The sequence below is a fragment of the Corvus kubaryi genome, unplaced genomic scaffold (assembly GCF_017639235.1).
Source record: "Corvus kubaryi isolate FWS band 111438036 unplaced genomic scaffold, C.kubaryi_AGA036_p1.0 37396, whole genome shotgun sequence".
In the NCBI taxonomy this organism is placed as follows: Eukaryota; Metazoa; Chordata; class Aves; order Passeriformes; family Corvidae; genus Corvus; species Corvus kubaryi.
In genome coordinates, this window is record NW_024581135.1 from 24,210,772 (window position 1) to 24,231,101 (window position 20,330).

General features: G+C 41.0%; 1 protein-coding gene across 1 annotated transcript in view; it reads left to right on the forward strand.

The window, feature by feature from the left end:
- PPP1R1C (protein phosphatase 1 regulatory inhibitor subunit 1C) overlaps positions 1-20,330 on the forward strand; it is a 49,753-nt gene that overhangs the window by 15,209 nt on the left and 14,214 nt on the right. Inside the window, exons 3-4 of the mRNA XM_042040485.1 lie at positions 6,362-6,399; positions 8,234-8,294. Coding sequence (XP_041896419.1) covers positions 6,362-6,399; positions 8,234-8,294 — 99 coding nt within the window. The remainder of the gene's footprint in view (positions 1-6,361; positions 6,400-8,233; positions 8,295-20,330) is intronic.

Below are 20,330 nucleotides of genomic sequence, written 5' to 3' on the forward strand. Positions count from 1 at the left end.
TCATGACTGCTCTGTGGTAAGGCTGCAGACCTGACTCATCACTCTTGTATTCTAGTTTAATGTTAGTGAAATGAGACTGATTTCCCTGAGTCTGGCATGAAACTGGAATAACAAGGCGGTGAATCAGGCACCATAATTCCCTTCTCAGAATCATGTGATGTAAACAAATACATTCAGATTCACATTTGAGGTTTGTAATGTCTCCAGTTTCTTCCAAAATAGATTATGTTTACCAGAATGCATGTTTTAAAGAAATTTTGATTGGTCTAGTTTGTGAAAGGTGGTTCTATTTCATATTCTTACGGCTGTGCAGCTTAAAGTGGGTCCTTAGATACTGTCTGTATGATCAGAGATGTAGATACTGTTTGGATCAGATTCTGTTGTGTGCATCAGGAAGGAAAGGATGATTGTTCTTTTCATTTAGTGGCTGACTTTGAGCACCTTCAGGAAGGATTTGGTCTAATAAAAGAGATTGCAGCCCCTACTCTCAGTACTAGTAAAGGCTACTTGAATATTGAAGGTGGTAAATACAGGGTTGTTTAAATAACTGATTTACCTGGAAAAAAAAATGGGAGTGTCCAAACAGCAGATTCATTTGGCCTGCAGTATTTTAGTGAAGTAAAAAGGGCTGGTTACAACAGGAGCTAGTCGGGAAAAGATGTGCTGTGATCTCTGAGACAGAGGGACGAGAGGTCCCTTGGCGACAGTGCTGTCAGCACAGCGTGGGACCTTTCCCAAACTACACACCTGAGCTGCAGGCGCCTGACAGGATAGATAGGCATGCAAATGCCTGTGTATATAGCAAATTCCTCTCTGCCCTGTGTTTTCATTAATGCTTGCTATACAAATCTTGTTATTAGTGCTCCCTCAAGGGCCAGGCAGTAATTTAGATGCTGATTAGTGAGTGAGATGCAGCAGCACCGCAGCGCACGCTCCCTCTTGTCAGCACTTGACTGAGGAGGGGAGCAGAGCTCCCAGCTACGCCTGCCACAGCAGCTGCATTTGGGAGTCTAATGAGGTGCTCCTGCAATGGGAATATTTTCAGAAACATATACTCACTCCAGGAGGGCTTACCAGGATATTTCTTTGTAATTAAATGTAATGACATCTACACCCATGGTCAAGTTCTCATTGATAAACACTGGCAAATAAAAACCAGCAAGCTAAAATCAAACAATTAACTACGTAAGCATTTTTTATTATTGTATGTTTTGGAATTTTTTTTTCCTTTTCTTACCTCATTGGTTTAGTGAAAAGCAATGAGACACTAGCTGATGTGGCAGTGTGTAGTTAGGACCCTGGCAAAAGGAAAACATTAAACATTTTTGACCTTGCTATGTCTTCTAGAAGAAAGGAAAAGTAGTTGTGATAGCAGAAAAAACAAATATGTCTGTCAATTTCTAATCAGAGTTCAATAAGCTTGTTTTATAAATACCAGCGGCTAATACAGATGGTGGTGGTCAAAAACCAGCGAGGTAAACTGGTAGATTAAAAAATATTTATTTTATTTTACTGATGGAGAAATTGAAATGTGAAATGACTGAAACATAAATTTCAGAAAATTTCATCTTTTTCTGCCACTAAATGTCAGGAGAATGAAGGATTATTTTTGGGTTTTAGTTTCTAAAATTGCCTGAGTCCAAACCTATCAGCCCCCGCATGATTTTTATCTGCTCAGCTGTGTTTTCCCAAGGAAAATCCCAAACTCTCTACAAGAAGCTTTCTCCAATGATTAAACCAGTCCCTTACTGAGTTTCTTTTGTGTAAAAGCTGGCCTCTCTGACCTGTTCTGTTTCTCCAGTGCCTGACTAAAACCCTACAGAAAAGGCTTTTATTTGCTCTTGCTGAGGGGAAAGCAAGCAGGGTACTTAGCTGGATGAGGTAAGCCTTTGCTGGATGAGACCACTGCAGAGCCCATGGGTGATATCAGAGGCCTGCTCTTTTAAAGTAGGTCACCTCTTGGCCTGCATAGCTGCTCCAAGTGCATTAACATTATCCAGGGGGAGAAGCAAGGCAGATGAATTTTGATCTCACTCTAAAATGACCACAAAGCTTCCCCCAGCACGGACATGCTGTTTGCACAGCAGTGGAAATCCGTGGAAGAAGTGATCTGCACCACCAAGCATATTTCATTCCAGCTACAACCAGCCCCCTTCCTCTTGGTTCTTCTCTGGCTTCAAATAACCACAGCTTTGGGGGCACTCAGCTTGTTAGCTCAGCTCGGCTGGGGGATGCGCGGATAAAGATCACAGAGCTCTGCTAACAGCATGTTTGGGAGACAACCCCCATGGTGGTTCTTCAACCTATTTCAGCAAGATAGCTGGGCCAAGTCTTGCAGGTTTCCCTGCAAGCAGGTGAGACTTTGCCCTGGGTAAAGGCTAAAGCTTAGAACTCTGATGCTGGAAGGGGATCTGTGCAGGCGGATGGGCGTTCAGAAGGGATTTTCATTAAAAAACTAAGGCTTTGTTTCAGAAAGTCTGTGCACATATCTGGATTGAGGGGAATACCCTTTAGACTGAACCCTTCATTGCCTATTTATTTATCTGAGGATACTGACAAAAGCCTGAAATCCCCTTTATTTTGCCAGAGGCTGCTCCAGCCTACATGAGGTAAGGATCACACTAGGCTCACACATTATTCACCCAGGACAAGGGAAAGTCCTCAACTGCTTTTTCCTCAGCGTGGGTGAGAAGTCTCTAAACAAAGTTCCAATCTTGTTTTTACATACCTCCACTTGGGTACATACAAACCCATTCTCCAGTCCTCATATGATTTCTATTATGCCCCTTTATGACAAAAACACAAAAACTTTGAAGAAATTACTTGACTGATTAGATTCCTGTTAGTAATTAGAGCAGCCGAGAATAAGTTAAACTGGAAAAAATATGTTTATGTCATATGTTGAGATGTGGAATACAGTACAGCTGTATTGTGTTCTGTGAACAATGTTATGGTCTGTGAGGAAGGAAAATGGAATATCATTTTCTTCCCTTCTGGCCCCAAAAAAGAGAGCAAACCTGTAGGGAGAAGTTACCTACTGAGAGCTAGGGGTTCGTTTCATATATAAGAGAAATAGCTGATCTCTTCACATTCTCCATTATATAACTGCTTGGTTGTAAATATGAAGAATGAATTTCTCATTCTGTATAGCTATGATTTTTTTCTGAGCAGAGTCCTGCCCGCACCGTAGTCAATGGGAACTAAAGGGTGCTGACAAACCAGAGATTTCATTCTGCCCTGTGAATCAAGTGATATCACAGTCTGATATTTGTGATTTCATTTCTGATTATTTCCTGACCCCTCTCAAGATGAATTTATGCTCTAAGAGTTCACTAAAGAAATGCAGTTTATAATTGTTAATGGATTTGAGAGGGACTTGAGGGTGGGAGATGCATGGCTTGTTTGACTTCCGTTGGTGGAAATGTCTGATTTGTAGTCACTAACTGATGATGTTTTTTCTTACCTTGTACCTTCCATTCTCACCATAAAATCTGTTGTCACAGAGATTTTCTACATGATCTCTTGATGCCAGTACTGACCTCTTGCAGGGACAGCATTAGTTCCTACTTGCATGTACTCTAACAAGGATGCTTTCTTGGTCAGACTGCTGTAAAAACATGCTTTCATTAATTTATTTAAACTGCTTTATAAAGTAATTTTATAAAGCATTAGAAGTTACACTGGAAAACCCCTATTTGTCCAAGGAAGAATGTTCACACAATTATTAATGTAATCCTTCAGTTAGACCAAGATGCCTCTCAGTATTTACCCAGGCAGAGAGCTCCTGCCTGAGCTCCAGCCCACACTGCACTCCAGCTCTGTCATCCATAAATTTCCCCTTTTACTTTTGCTACAACCCCAGTGTCCCTGTCTCTCATTGCTACTTCAGTTACTCACAAGCTCTTGTTTCTTCCCCTCATGTCCCCCTTGCCTTTCATCTTTTCCTCCTCCTCCTCTGTACAAAGAGAGTTTGTTTATTTTATGCTCTCTGCCTCAGTCTATTGCATTCGGGGTTTTAGGATTCCCTTGCTCCCATTCTTTGTCATCTCTCCTTAAAAACCTATATTCTTGATTGAGTCTTATCCATCAAAATACCTGTTAAAAATAAGCATGTGATCCTCTTCTGTCCTCAAAAATAAACTCATGTCAAAATGTACCATTGCCCAAACTTATCTCCGGCCAGTTGTACCTTTCCCTTCATCTCATGACTTGCTTGAAACACTTCATGGCTCCTGCCTTGAGTTCATGTCTTTCAGTCCCTTAGGTTACTTTCTGATCTCTGTTTACTGATTTGGCAAATTGTTTGTTTATGTGATTTTATAGGTTGTTCTTAAATGTCCATGTTGTCTGATGCGTCTCATTGGCACTATTTGCCCTGTGGATATGAATGGTTTCTCTAATGCCATACAGGACCAGTCCTTATTCCCAAAGTTGCCTGTCATATAAAGGCTGCCGGGTGAAAGGAAAGGCTGTAAATATTCCAGTTCTGATAGTTTTAATGTCACATCACTCAGAACACAAAATGTGCAAGCCCAAAGGGTTGCAGTTGTGCACATTCTCAGGATCAAGACTTGAAACATGACAAAGCTACTGATGTCAGGTTTTTTTCCTTATGCAAACATCCTCTTGGGTTTACAAAATATGTTTTCATCTGGGCAAATTTGGAGTTTCGGGAAGGAATGGGATGTAACTTATTCTTCATTGTTCTTTGCTGAAAGTTCCTGAATTATTCAAATTTTAGTGTTTAAGCTAAATCTGGTATCCTGAATCAAAAAAAAAGAAAGTCAATGTTGACTCATTGAAATGTGTTGGTAGGCAACCAATAAGAAAGACTGCAAGCACGTAAATAATCACCCATTTAGCCAGCCTGCCATCATACCCCAAAGTGTTTTATGGGCTTGAGTAGACACTGCTATACTTATTTACAGATAGGGAAGTCAAGGAGGCGATCAGTGACCTTACCAAAGTTCATGCAAATGTCAATGGCAGGAAACTGGCCTCCTGATTGTCTTGTCTAATTCTGTATCTGTGGGATCGTGCTTTAGTAATCAGCACTGTTTTCAGCTACACTTTTTAACCCTGAGTATGAGTGAGTTGAATATCTTTCAGAGAGAGGTAATGGGAAATACTTACATTGAAAAATCTGGTAAGTCAAGTGGTGTTTGCAAGATGCACAGAGACAATGGCAAAGAATGCCATAGAAAATGCAATCAATCCAGCTGCATGGCCTGGCTCGTCTCCCCATACACAGCACACCACAAGCAGCCAATATCTAGAGAATAAGTCAGATAAAATGATATTGCCTAGACCTAGTTCTTTGCTCAGACCTACATTTACAGATCTGTCACACCTCAGTGAAAATTACACACTGATATCTGCATGTGGAAAATTTTAGAAGGCCCATTGGTACAGTGAATGATTGATGTCTCTGTTTTTAATGTCATTTTATTTAACAGCTCCAAACTACTGTGAATCAAATATCCTGCATGATCTTTGCCAAATATTTGTGAAATCATCAGCAGAAGACACACTTTCTAGCTGTTAACCACATGAAGACAGCAGCAAAACAATTTAGCTCAGACAAAAATTGGTTACGTTCCATGGTTAGGAAGATCCTGATGGCTCACTCTTTCTCAATCTTACTTGTATTAATGATGTTGCCTACAATCTTACTTAGTTGTTCATACAGATTCCCAGAGGCACTTATTGTTATTAGAAATCTCAAGTTTTTCTAATTCTGCCATACATATAGTCTAAAGCAAATTAAGGCAACAAAGGTAAGAAGTTTCAGGAAAAATTTCAGTCTGGTAGTGTCATGAAATTTATAAGGTCAAAGATTCCTCTTTCTTAGGCTTTGTTTTGTTAATTTTACATGTGAGGCACTCTTCAGTATAATAATATTGGTATATTAATAACTTAACTGAGGGGAGGTTCTTGTTATTATTTGAGTGAGGTAGAACCCTTTGTGAGTTTGCTTCACACCATTTGGCAACCAGGCCTTCTCTGACCACAGAAGAAAGCTCGGTCCCTGGGCAAAGCAGCCCTGTACCATGACAGCCCCACAGGCAGTGCAGAGCCCTGCTGCCAGCCTGGACAAAGGACCTGCTGCTGAAGGCACTCCTTTGCTCCCTGTTATTCACAGGCAAAAATGGGAGTTAAGTGCTTCAGATGCAATGCTTGTGTCTAAATGCTAATCAGGGCCTCTGGCTTTCTGAGACATACAAATGAGAAAGAAAAGCTGTAAATAAGAAGGTTGATTTCTTATTTGCAGCAGTGCTATAGGTTCAGGGCAGAGTTACAAGTGTTAGCACTGAGAAACACTTCTGTATTAACTTTTCTCTTTCCATATCTTTTTCTCTAGAAAAAGATGAGAAGAGAACAAACATCTTACAGGCAGAGGTAAGTGATTTTTTTTTTTTTTTTTACATATTTATTGTTCAAATAGGTCTATTGTAAAAAACCCTTGGAAACTCACTGATTCATCCTGGTTGATACTTTTGTTTACATTGTCATGCCATCAGCAGTAACACAGCCTTTTAAGAACCATTATTTTCAAACCAGGGCTGTGTAAAGCTGTATTGTGTGTTCTGCCAGCTCTCCCTTCCCCTGTAGCAGGGAGCTGGGAGAGGCAACCTTCCCCTCTGCCTTGCTGCCATGCCCTGTCAAAAGATAGCAAACCCAAGGTGACCCTGCCGGTTCACCCCTGAGCATTGCTGGGGATCTGCAGGTCACTGCTGGGCCACAAAAGCATTCAAACACCTCTGCACTCTCTCCATCACTTGTCAAGCCTACAGCAGGCAGTGCAGTGATGTTGTTTGCACAGGAGTTAAAAGTTGGCTCCTCCAATTCCTTTTTCTAACCTCCCCTTGTATAGCTCCTCCAACTCCCTGATCTCTTTCTCCTTCACCCACTGCTCAGAGCAGTAGGCAGCACTTTAAATAGCAGCAGGAGGTATTGATTGGTGCAAATTTGAACTCCAATACAAACTTATGAAGATTTACTGATGTGAGGTTCACCAAGCTATCCTATAGTGTTTATAAATAGCTGTCTCTTTCCAAAGAAGACAATATTTTATTTATAAATGTTATCATTGTGATAAGCTTAGATAATAGGATTAGCCGTACTTGTGTAAAAGTGGTTCTCTTAAGAGATGTCTCAAATGTTCCATGGAGAAATAGATCTGATTAAAGTTAATGGTCTATATATTAGGCGTTTTTAGCAAATGTTTGGGGAAAGGCAACATCATTAATACAACTAGAAACTGATAAAATGAAGGGAGAAAAAAAAGCTTGGCTACATACAGTTTTTCCTTAAAATTTTGTTAGGAGTGTGATATGGTGCTTATGTCTTCCAAAGCTAGCTAAGGGTGTACTGGATGTAGCTTTCTTGTCCTTTTTATGTAGATCTATTTCATGTTGGTATCATACTGACACCAATTTAGCTGCTTTCATTTTGCAAAAGCTGCTCTGCTCTGCTTTAGCATTGACTATACTCCAGTTAGATTTTGCAACTAAACATTGGCATAATTATACTATTATTATTCCATGTGTCATTTCACTACCATTATTTCGGAATAATTTGTCTTCTGCACATAGATGTGATTTTGGGGTCACAAAAAGTTGAGCTGTGCCTAAATACAACACTCAAATGAGGCTCAGTTAGAGGCTGAGTGATTGGCTGCTGAAATTATTATCTTAGGTGTAATAGAACACATTGAAAAGGTGCAGGGGTTTTCCACTTATTTTTGTTAAAATGTTTATATTAATATTTCAGTACTACCTTACACATATGTATAATCACTGATTGCACTGTAATTGGAATGTTGGTTAATGTAAACCTTGCAACTATTTTAATATATGTAGACATTTATTTGCCTTATGAGAATCAATTACACAGGCTGTTAAAAGGACGGGCTATCCTAATTTTATGTTTAACAGTATTTTTATAGAGTGAAGGGTAATTTTCAGTAGTATTGGTTCTGTCTTGCCTGGGGATCATAAAGGTTGTCCATTAAACATACTTTTTTTGTCTATCTAATCTTAATTTTCCTGTATACATGAAAGCCCAGGAGCTGCCATCAGTTGTACACAATATATTTTTCTTAGAAACTCTCAGATGGGCGTGTGCACTCTCTGAAGGCAGCTGTGGGGCAACCCCGGGAGCTGCCACGGACAGAATATCCCCCTGTGCCCGTCTCTCACTGCCTCTCTCTCTCTGTTTTGTCCCGCCGCAGTCGCAGAGCGCCTCTCCCAAGCAGAGGAAGCAGAGCGTCTTCACCCCACCTGCCCTCAAAGGTACTGTGCAGGTCCTGCCCTGCCCCTGCGCTGGCTCGGTGGCTCCTCTGGCGGGGGCCGGCGGGGCCGGAGCGGTGGCTGTGCCCACGGGTGGCCCAGCTGCCCCGGGGCCGTGCCCAGGCACCGCTGCCTTCCCACGGCGCAGTCGCTGCCTGGCATTGACCCCCAGCCTGGGGCTGACCATCTCTTTATCCTCAGCACAGAGTCTTGCTGCAGTGGCAAATTTATGTGTTTGAGAAAAAAAGAAAAAAAAAAGGTTTTATGCTTTGATTAGTTTGATAGAACAGATAATTCAACGCCAAACCATGAAGACAGCTCCTTGAATATGTAAATTCTATTAGTGCTGGCCCCGTAGTTCTGTTTTGAAACCACTCTCCCATGTGAAACCGCTCTCCCACTCCTCTCTTTCCAGGCAGCTGTGAAAAGGAGAATGACCAAAACTGTGGGCTGGGCATCTGATAATATGGAGTGTGAAGCCTTTCTTGGGAAGATAAGGAAAAATGGGAAGTCTTGGTAAATGTTTTGAGGGCTAACATGCTTTTTAGGAATACATACCACAGCAGCAGGAATATCACCTGGGATCAGAACAGTTACATTTAGGCCTTGCTTCTTACACAGTTCTGAACAGAATTTGACTTGATTTTTCTTGCAGTGAAGCAAGATCTGTACTGATTCACCAGCACTTCTGACTGACACTTGTCAGAGCAGGATCATTTTCAGATTGAAGACTAAAGGCCATCCTGCCAGGTGTCTCTTAATAGATAATGAATACATAAATTTCTATTTGTCTGCTTAACACAATTTATTACCTGGCAGAAAAGTGGGATATCTGATTTCTTGTGTGAAATACTGCCGGTGTCATGAGGTAATTTACCATATCAGCGTGTTCTGTGTATCTCATTCTGTAGCTTCAGTTCTCTAGTACTTGTCCTAGCCACAGTTAAAATATCACTCAGCCACCACACAACACTATCTGTTTGCCACAAATGGGCTGAAAATTTGTGTGCTGGATATTTGAAATAATCTTATTACGTTTGATTACAGTATTTTTTCTGGAAGGAAAATGCTTTGTATGGATAACAACAATACCTGTTGATCTCACTGCTGTACTGTTTTGCTGTACAAGCCTGAACTAAATACTGTGCAAATGAAGTGCAGTGTAAAACAGGTCCTCATATCTCCTCTCAAGACCTGCAGCCTACACAGCATTACCTGTAATGCCCTGCTGAGACCTGGGGAAATGCCTGGCAGAGTTTACTTCAACATCAGCTTAATTCTCAGGGAACAGTAGAAAAGTAGGAGAGCACGTGATTCAAAAAAGATCCCAACTAATCTGAAATACCTTGTAGGCAGCACAAAGCAGAGTGCAAAATGCCTCTCCTCCATACCTTAGCACCCTAAATTACACCATACTCTCAGATACACAAGTGGGCACCAGGAAGTTGATAACCCTTCCTGTAAAGAGGCTGGATTGCTCCAGCTCTAACATACTGTTACTGTCATAAATATGATCTTTTTATTTCAAAATTACCTGGTGGAAAATTCATTATTCTTCCTTTTCACTGGTATGAAAACATGATTTTTTTTTTGTTTGGGCTAAGAGGCTGTGAGGCAAACATACAGCAATGTGAAATATATGCTGTTATGGAGTACACAAAGCTATTTCTACTGAGAAATACAGAGTTTTTGTAATTATTTAAATTATGCTAGTTTTATAGCAGTTGAAGATAACACTATTCAATAGTATTTCCAGAATAACAGGCTTCATAGTTGCACACTTCTCCTCAATTTTAAGCATATATATGTGTGTATATATATATATTTCCTGTTTGCTGTTTTTCCCCTAGTATATTGATAATATGGTATTTTACATACAGAAAAGTAAAAAATAAAATTCTTTACAGCCCCTTGTCTGTTCCATACCCTCTGAGGCTGTTATTAATGGAAGGTGGGATAGACTGTAATCTGGTACACATTAAAGATGTACATTCCAATCTGTACTTTTAAAGATGGAGATAATAAATGGAGTGGACAAGAGGGACAAATACTTTCATTTGTTAGCTTCTCTGACATTTTAGTAGTTTGTAGCTGCTGTTAACTCCAAGTTCCCAGAAATAAGCCTGTGGAAATAATAAATAAGGCAGTGGAGCTGAGCCTTGAAGCCGAGACAGCAGCCGTGTGCAAAGAGCTGTGGGAGAGATGAGGGGCTATGGAAGGAGTTTTGCTCTGTGCCTGCAGCAGAGAGGGATCAAGAGAAACCATGGGCAGAGTCGTGCTTCAGCCTGACTCCAAATCTCCAAGTAGCTGAAAATAGTTTTGTTGCAGTTTTTGTAAGTTTCTTGAAATAATTATGGAACTGTGTGAGAGAAAGGTTGGTGGTTTCTGAATTGATGGCTAGGCAGGAAAGAGGAAATGAATGTGCATGTTGTGGCTGTAGGAACCCATATAAAATGGGAAATTGTTGGCATGGTTGAAAAGAGCAGAAGCAACATCAGACAATTGTGATGACTGTTTACAATACCAGAACTATAATATATGTTACACAAAATGTCCAGATACCTGAAGATATATGCAATAGATGGAAATGCAGTACTACTGAGGTTTTACCTACCATGGTAAATACATGGCGATCAGCCTCTTAGTTAAACTACCCAGAGGAGGGTTTCACATTGCCCAGAGAAGCTGCGGCTGCCCCATCCCTAGAAGTGTCCAAGGCCAGGTTGGATGGGGCTCTGAGAAACCTGGTCTAGTGGGAGGTGTCTCTGCCCATGGAAGGGGGGCTGGAATGAGATGATCTTCAGTGTCCATTCCAACCCAAACCATTCTATGATTCTGTGATTCTATTATATGATATATATGCGGGCATATTTTTTCCCTCTGCCATTGCACTTACTAAACTAAAATTCAGTGTTATTAGCTGTCTGAGATCATCTCCAAATATTTCAGTTTCATCATTAAAGAAGCTTCCTCTAGCTCAAAGCCAGGCTGTGGCTGCTGCAGCAAGCTGTAGCAAACCTGGTGAAACAAGCAGGTTCTTATTACTGTATATCTGTGTGTACTTTGGCTCCTGCTTTTATTTTCCTAAACGAAAACACACCAGAGTTCCTACAGACAGAGCAAATAGCTGACTCATCTCTGAGCATTGTTCTTGTTACTGGAATACAGTGTGCTGGAAAAATCAATGTGAAAGCTATTGATTTAAGTAGTAATCTGGAGAGGGACTCAGCCAGCCAACCAGATAACAGCTCAGCATGGTGTGCTCCTTAGTATTATATTACCAAACCTAATGGAGAGCAAAGAGGTTTCCCATTTTGCTTTCATAGGTATTTCTTTTCCTAACCTGCCGCACTAGTGTTTGTTAATTCCATGCTCTTATGTAGCATGCAATGGTGGCAAAAGTCAGTATCTCAAGAGTACACCAAACTAATCCATCATATTTTCTGTATGTTGTGATTCACCTCTTGTCACAGTTTCTTCTATGTGTAGCAGCAATCTTAACTGAGGATTCATCACCTTCAGTTCCTCTCTCTGTGTCACTTTTTCTTCTGTTATTCATGGGCTTTTATGCCTGAACTTCAAATTTTCTCATCCTTTAAGGTCTTTTTCATGTGTGAAGGTTGGCTTGAACTTCCCTATGAAAAATACCATAAAAACAACCACAGGAATGTTTTGCAATTTGAATAGTCACCAGTTTTACCTTGGGCAATCTTTTCCAGTCAATTCTCACTGTGTAAGGCTGCCTTCTCCTATTTACTAATCTGCTTCTTGTTCTGTATAACAAAAGCAAGAAGAATCCTTTGATCCTTTTCCAAAGTAGACGTCCAACTGTTTTAGCCCAAAGAGCCATCCACCCGTCAATGCACAAACAGCATCTTTAGAAATACCTTCATTATTCTGCTTGGTGGACTAGAGGAGGCCCTGGGAGTCTTGCTGGAGTCTCATTTTTTTACCCTCACACTTGCCAGAGAAGTCTAAAATGCGATGATATCCCTCCCAGATAGAGAGAGACCAAGTGAAGGCGTCTCAGACTGCCAAGACAGAAGCAGATTGCACTTGCCCCAGGTAACAGAGCTTCTTTGGTGTCTCATTACCACTTGAAAATCAAAAGAACACATTTGAGTCAGAGCTGCAACTGCAGCTTTCCATCCCAGGGCATACTTTGTGCTGAGGCAGGTTTCCTTTTACCTAGGTAGTCATGTTTTTTTGGTATCTCAGCTCATCCTTGGAAGGAAATGCAGATGGCAGTGACAGGAAGCAAGGTTTACAAAGACTAACAGAAGACAGCCTGAACTGTTCCCAAACCTGCATTGCTCCCTAGAGGTCCCAAATCCCCACACTACCTACCAGCTATTGCTATTAATACTAGTGGCTATTTAAATACCATCAAGGTCTCCCCCTGTGAAGGAAGTGCACGTTCCCAAGTGATTTGAGGATTTCATTAGCAGTGAGTCTACTAGTGTGGGTGTGCTACAGGTCAGGGAAATAGGAAAATTTCACTCAGTTCACTCTGCAAGAGGCTGTTTAGATTGGATTGAGATCCTGCTAATTTCAGCAGGCTTTAAAGAAAGTTCTTGTAGCTGTCTGTGTTCACTGGACTACCTTTGCAATAAGAAGCCATCAAATCATAATTAAAGTCATTTTCCACACAAGTGAGAGATACATTTGACTGTTTTCCCTCTCAGCCTTTTGGGAAATACATGCTTTAAATTCCCTTCTTAATGTATTTTTCTTTGCATAAAGACAAAGGCTTTTTCTTGAGCTAGGCCCTAGCTACAAGATTTGAAATGGGATTAAATCAGAGTTGTTATAAAACTAAGGAAAATTCAAAGACATTATTTTGGTTTGAGTCATTAAAACAACCAGAACTCACTGGCTTTTCCCAAAGTGTTCAGACCCAGGGATTTGATACATGCATAATTCTAGTATTTACAATGAGGGTTGATATTAAATGAGCTCTTTCTATCTTCTGCCATGAATTTCAGATGCTCTGCTTGTTTAGTGCCTGCTTGTTCTTCTCTCCAAAGGAAACAACATGCAGAATAAATGATTAAAATCATGATGTCCCACCTGAAATATGTAATTTATTAGAAGCAATTAGTACAGTATGTGGCCTTTATCCAAATTTGTAACCCCTTAGGCCAGCTGAATGATGTCTGATGCATCTCATTACTTTGTGACTGAAGGTTAACAACGAACATGGGTAGAGTCTGGAGACATTAAGGATTATTGTTAGTATGGTAAGCACTGAGTTTGGAGCCCACGAGAATCATTGTGGAACAAAAATCTCAGGCTAAATTTACTTCAAGTGGCAGAGGAATGAAGTTTGTAAGACTTCAGCAGTGACTACAAAAACTTGTATCATTTTACAGGCTGCCTTCTTACATGCCAAACTCTGTGAAGAGCTTCTAGTGTTGACTAAACACATCAGTGTAAGAACACAAAACATCACACTATTCTAGAAAGAAAAATACCATGTCTTTTTGTGGTTCTGCTTCACACATGGGCTTAAATTTAATTTTTATGCAATTAATGTTAGTCACAATGTAAGACATCTTACACAGTCTTCTAAATATCAAGGCCAGGCCTGTGAGTATTCACAGACTGAGATGGGGCTCAGTCAAACTTTTCTTATGTGGGTGAGTCACTTTGGCTCAGGCTATTATATTTTCCCAATTTCTCCAACAATGATCCTTTTTCAAAGATGACTGTGCTGCATGTCAGCCATGAGGCCAGAACAGGAGATGGAGATGGTTTTCAATTATCCTTTCTGTCCTGAGTGCTTATTTTGGACATCCTTCCTTTTCCAGTAGGCTAAAGGGCTGTGATAACTACTGAGCGGGGGACTAGGGCTACTCCACAAAAACCGGCAATGTCCAGTGGCTGGAGCAATCCCCAAGGTTGGGGCAAAGTCTTCCTCTAACAGCAGAGCTGCCACATCCCTGGAGCAACATCTGTTCTTTAGCTTGGTGGTACCAGTTCTTCAACACATTTCTTTATGGCAGAAAATCTGTCTCAGTAAGTTGTTTCTTGGGTAACAAAAGACTAAGCTCTGCCTCATTATTTATGTGCGCTGCTCTTGTTTGTTGACGTGTTGGGACGTGAAAAAATGCCATCAATGCATTTTGTTTCCTGGGTGGAAAGCCCACAGCTGTCTGGACTTTCTGAAGCACTGGGAATAGAAGATTCATGCAGCAGTTTTTTATCATTGTGTTTTTTTCTTGTCCCTAGCTAGGTCACAAGAGGTGCAGCTTTGTTTCCGAAACTACTTGTTCTCTTCATTTATCTACTGTTTTTAGCCACATCTTAGTCAGATGCACCTCGATGCAACCACACCACTCGATGCAGGATGGCCTGGCTATCTTTACTAAGATGTTATCTTCTAGTGCCTGGTCTCTTTCCCCCTCTCTCTACGCTCCTCTCTCCTTCCTCAGACTTGCACAGTAGGATGATGACAGTAGATACAATTAAGAAAAAAAAAAAAAAAAGCTAAATTAATTAGTGAATCACTGAGTTGGTGACAAGGATGCATCAGATTGCTGCCATCTCAAGTTCAGTTGGCTGCCACCGTTATGCTACTGCCCAACACGTTGGCAGACACTGCTGTAGTCTGTATTTAATTTCTTACTGTTGGCAGCTTTGAATACATTTCATTTCACACAGCTGGCAGCTCCTGCTTCAAAATGGCTCTGGCCTTGGCTGCAATAAATATTTGCAGTACCTATAGAGAGACCAAGGTGTCCAGTGGAGACTAAACTTGACATCTGTTCTACAGAAAAACTGGGATGTTTGTGTTAAAACTTGTCATCTGCCACTATTACCTGGAGTGAAAAAGAAAGGGCTGTGTTGAGCACTAATGTCAGTCCCTAAATTACCACTTGTGGTCCAACACAGACCCATGTCTGGGGGAGTATTTCCACTGACTTCATTTGGCTAGGCATGAAGTCCACATATCTGATAGTTCCCTCTAATATTGTGCAATGAACGCTAAACTGGCCTCCTTCTAAAGGTACAACTTTATTTTTATGATAGAAGCTAATCTTAGAAAAATGCTGTGAAACAGCATTTATGACTTTAAAATAGTGTTATTAAACATTGTTGTATTAAATACAGACCAGTGTAAACATGATACTGTTTCTAAGAAGTAACATTTAAAAATCAACCTTTTAAGAGCTAACAACATAAAATATTATAGAACAAGAATGTGGGAGACATAGTACATATTTTAAAATGTAAAGTAAAAATCCCAGGAAGGGCAGCATGTGTTGTTCTGGTTACTTTTTATTACAAGATCTATTTATAGTGAAATTACAAGTATTTTGGCAGTGTTGTGATCTGAATTGAAGCAGCTTTTGAAGAAAAGAGAATATTTTTATAGGAGAGGATGTAAGATTCTTATGAAGTCAGCCATTTGACATGACATTAAATTTTATTTCCTTGCTGTACGTTCTATGCTGGAGGTTAACAACCAAGCCCCATGGCAGACACTGACTCCAGCGAGCCCTACTCTAATAAATAATAATTGCCCCTTTGTTTCATCTAAAGCATTGTAAATCCAGAATTTGATCCCAAGCGAAATGGCGGAATGAAGACCCAGATTACGCGTTGCTGCTCCTGTTCATTGTTCGACATCTCCCAAACAGGCAGGGCAAGATTGTGCATACAGTGGGGGCAGGTGCATCTGTCAGCACCTCACTCCTCCTTGGCTCTGTGCCACGAATCAGCCCCACTGGGGAGAGCTTTGCCAGGGGTCTGCGGGTGGGGGAACAGTAGGGGAGCTTGCTCAGTTTATATTGGGATGTTCTGGAGACAGAGGCAGAGGTACCTCTCTAAGCAGTGTATTTCTAAAAAGTCTCCATAGTATGTGGACTGCTGTCTCATTTAATTTACCCTTAAAAAGAAAAGACTTCCCTACATTTGTACCTAACTGCACATTTCTAATGTCCCTCTTTGTCTATTAATGTCTCCTCTCCATGTAGTCAAATTTCATTTCATAAAAATCCCCACCCCCAAAAGGCAAAGCTGTCAAAAGACAGAATGACTACAGGCAAGCTCAAGGTTAATAGTGAATTTGTATAACATGAAAGGCACCACCATGCACCGAGCAGCAGCATTAGCCTGACACAGCAAAATCATCCCACGACCTTCCAGCTATGATTCCATCAGCTGTGCTGGTCCTTATGAGCATGGGTAAGTAGGTGCAGAGCTCCCACCACCTGCTCGGACTCCTCCTGGGATCAGGGCAGTGATTTCCATGACCGTGGCTCCTGGCCACAAGCAGCTCTTCCAGGGACAGTAGCTAACCATTAGCTCTTTTACTTCAGCTTTCACTCTGACCCGAGTCAATGTCCCAGTAGCACATCAGCTCTGTGATATCTCTGTTTCTGGACAACGTGGTCCTTATTTCTGTGGTTAAGCTAAGAGAAACATAGAGAAACCATTCTTCTGATTTTTAGGGACCATCTGTGCTGGGTTTCTTGTGGTGGGGGTGTTTTCTGGGTTTTTAGTATTTGATTTTTTTTTCCTTTTGAAGTGGATGCCTATTGGTCTGAATTTATTGAAAACCAAAAAATTTCTACAGAAGGCCATGTGGTTCTACTTCCCTCCATAATTTTTCCCTTTCTTCACCCCATGGGATGCAACATTGCTCAGTATAGCAAGAACACAGAGTTCCCAAAACCATCCACCAGAGCTTTGGCATGGAGACAAGAACACGGGCAGCCGGAAGATTTCAACCACATCCTTTCAGGCCTGCAGCTAGGACTGAACGCTCACATGAATTATGTGTGTGACTGTGACCAGAAAAACACAGGAAATACTGCAACTAGTATACGGATCTGAAAAGGAATTCATTTTCCTGTGAGCTGCACAGGCCAGAAGGATATTGTTTAAAAGCTCTCATCTGGTGTAGTTGCTAATTTTTCTTGAAACAGAGGGAGGATACTTCAGGTTTTCCAGGTCTCATACAACCTGTGAACAGTCAGTGTTATTCCATAGATCTTTTATAGCCAGAAGAGATGGTCAGCAGGCTCTGAGCAATGTACAAAGTAACTATTTCTAACAATACAATTAAAGGAGTGGGATCTAGTGACTTCTCAGAAGGAAAGAACTCACCTGAAATGTTTGCTGTGGTTCTCCCAGCTCAAGGTGCACCATCGCTGAGTATGTTGGCACACGGCAAGGAGTAATTGTACATACATGTCTGGAAGCCCTGGAAACGGTGCAGGTTTGTGGGTGACTCCCTGCAATGGGCTCTTTCCAGGTGACAGGGACACAGGGCACACCATGGCTGCACCTGTCCCTGGAGAGCGGCTGGTAAGGTGTAGGAAACCCATATGCACCTACCCAGCTCAGCTGGGACTGTGTCCAGATATGAGCCTCAAGGAAGAAGTGGCCAGTGAAAGGGAGAGCAGGGAAAGCAGAGAGACTGCCAGTGAGCAATGGGGTGAGTGGCTGCCTGTGTACCAGCACCCGAGCACCCACGGGCTGGCCATCCCCTACAGAGGCAAAAGGAGGCAGCAGGCTTCTCTTTTTTTTCAGCAATGAGGAGAATTTTTGTAAATTCAGCTTTAAATTTCCTTGCAATCTGCAAGAAAAGAGGTTTTTTAAAAAACAGTCAGTGGGATTTTTGGCATGCAGGCTCCCTCTGGTGACTGCTAGGTGCAGCTCCACTGCTGAATGACAAGAACAGTTGTAGGGAGTGGAATTCTATTCAATCTGACTAATTTCAATTTAAAATCTGCGAGGTTATTACTACATTTCACCTGGATTTCAGCGGTGTTCCCCAAATCCCATGAGTGGTTAGAGCCTTTTATTTCAACTCACTCTTAAGGAGATCTGAAGTAAGAAGTGTAATTTTTAAAGGATCTATGACTGTGATCTGAATGTGTCTAAACCTTTAGAGAAGAGTCTACCTTTTCTGTACTTTGTCTATGCTTTCCCCAATTAAATTGAGTAAAGTGATATTCTTGCTGTGCTTTCCAGAAAAATTGAGAACAATACTTGTTTTCAGGCTCTGATAATTCTGAGTGTCAGATAGGGTGTTTCTATGGCATAATTGCATTCTGGTTGTACTGGATACTGGTTCTGGGGTATTTTGATGCCTTAGGAAGACCAGAAGAGGTAGGTTTCTCACAAGGTCAAGTCACTCACACAATAAGGAGCCACTAAAGATTTTGTCCCAATGTTGTGTTGCCCATGGCAACTGCAAGGTGAGACTGGTTGTATCTACTGCAATGCAAATAATTTGTGGTGACTGCATTTTATGTTGAATAATGTATTTCTTAACATGGGGTTTTAATTTTCCAGCAATCAAAAACACTTAAATGTAAGAATTTGGTGGGGTTTCAGTAGTCTATAAGCTGAACAAGTTAAAATGAAAACATTTCAAATTTAAAATATTACTAAAGATGTCAAACTAAACCTTTAACTGCTCTCTTTTCTCATCTCCCAAAAGATCAGAGACACTGTGCCAGACACCTTCTGATGTCTAAGCCAGGAATTTGATTTTGCTGAATTTCTGTACCGGAGAAGTACCCTGGTTGTTCATTAACATTATGTACTAAATTGGTTTGGATTTTTTTTAGGAGTGTGAAAATCTACCTATGTTACTGTGCAAAACACCAAAAATTGCTACAATCTGGTTTGTTTCCCTTGATTCAAGTGATTTGTACCCTTACTCCATGGAAATTGTTCCTTGCAGTAAAGCAATGCTGTTATGCTCCCAAGTCATGAGAGTCATCCAAAATGCCCAGTGGAAATGATCACTGGTGCCTACACCAAGCTGGGAACTTTCTGGGTGAGAGCTAATAGGCACAGACAAAACCTTTCACCATATGGGAATGACAGCACAGCGAAAACATCATCCCACAGCTGCCTATATCCAAATGTCACCTTTTACCTGACATCTTTTGTGGAAGCACAATCCCTGCATCTGTAAGACAGTTCTTTACATGCCATTTTGGATGGGTGGTGCTGTGTCCTAGGAAAATGTGTCAGAAGCAAGAATTAGGACTTGCTAGGGTAGGCCGTAACCCCCAAATAAGTTAGGTCTTAATGTGATAAAAACCTCTCCAGCACCAAGGGAAAACAGAGGAGAGACTAGCTCTGATCTTCCAGAAGTACTCCTGTGTTCCTAGGGAGTTTAGCTGGCTTGATTCATATGGATCATACCATAGGCCCTGCTTTGGTTAGCATGGAGTGCCTCCTGCAGAGGGAGATAGGAAGGATTCAGGCCAGCTTCAGCTTCAGTCTTCTGAAACAAATCTCGGCTGCTTGAGATGATCTCAGCAGCTCACAGGCACTGAAGTGGTGAGAACTAAAGAGACTCATTCTGACGGATTCCTGCTTGGATGTAAGGGCTGCAACCGCAGTACCTGTAACATGAAGAAAATTGTAATTGCCTGTTATTCATATGCCACCCATGAAACAACTGCAGTGGGGATAATAAGGTAAACATTGGCCTATCAATCACTTGTTTAATCATTACAAGGTTTTTTAATTTTGAAGTTGTTTATAAAATGCATAAAAGAAGAGCTCATTTCAACATTTACAATATTACTGATGTGAGGTTATGCTGATGCCAAAATCCTATCTCCTTTGTCATCATAGGAAGGATCACAATGAAGATTATAATTATAACTCAGTAAGGGATTTATCAGCAAATTAACAGAGTAGCTTATAGACTTCTGACAAAAGAAACAGACGGGGTTAATTAAAAGTGAAAGCCACACAGTACATGGAAGTATAGCAGAGAAACACCACCTTGGAGTTGTGGGTGACCAGCAAAGATTTTGCTCCTGTCTTCAGTTTGAAAACTCACTGGAAAGCTTTTCATCCTAACCTTAAAAATTTCAGGCTGCACAGAGTATTCAGCAAGAGATTTAAATCTGCAATTAACAATTTTTTTTCTTTATCTGCCCCAGAGCATGGAAAGAAACAATAGCCACAAAAAGAATAACAAAAAATGGAAAATATGGAGCCAGAATATAAACGGAACAGAATTCTGGGGATGTCTTGCCAGATCTGGGGGTGAAACAG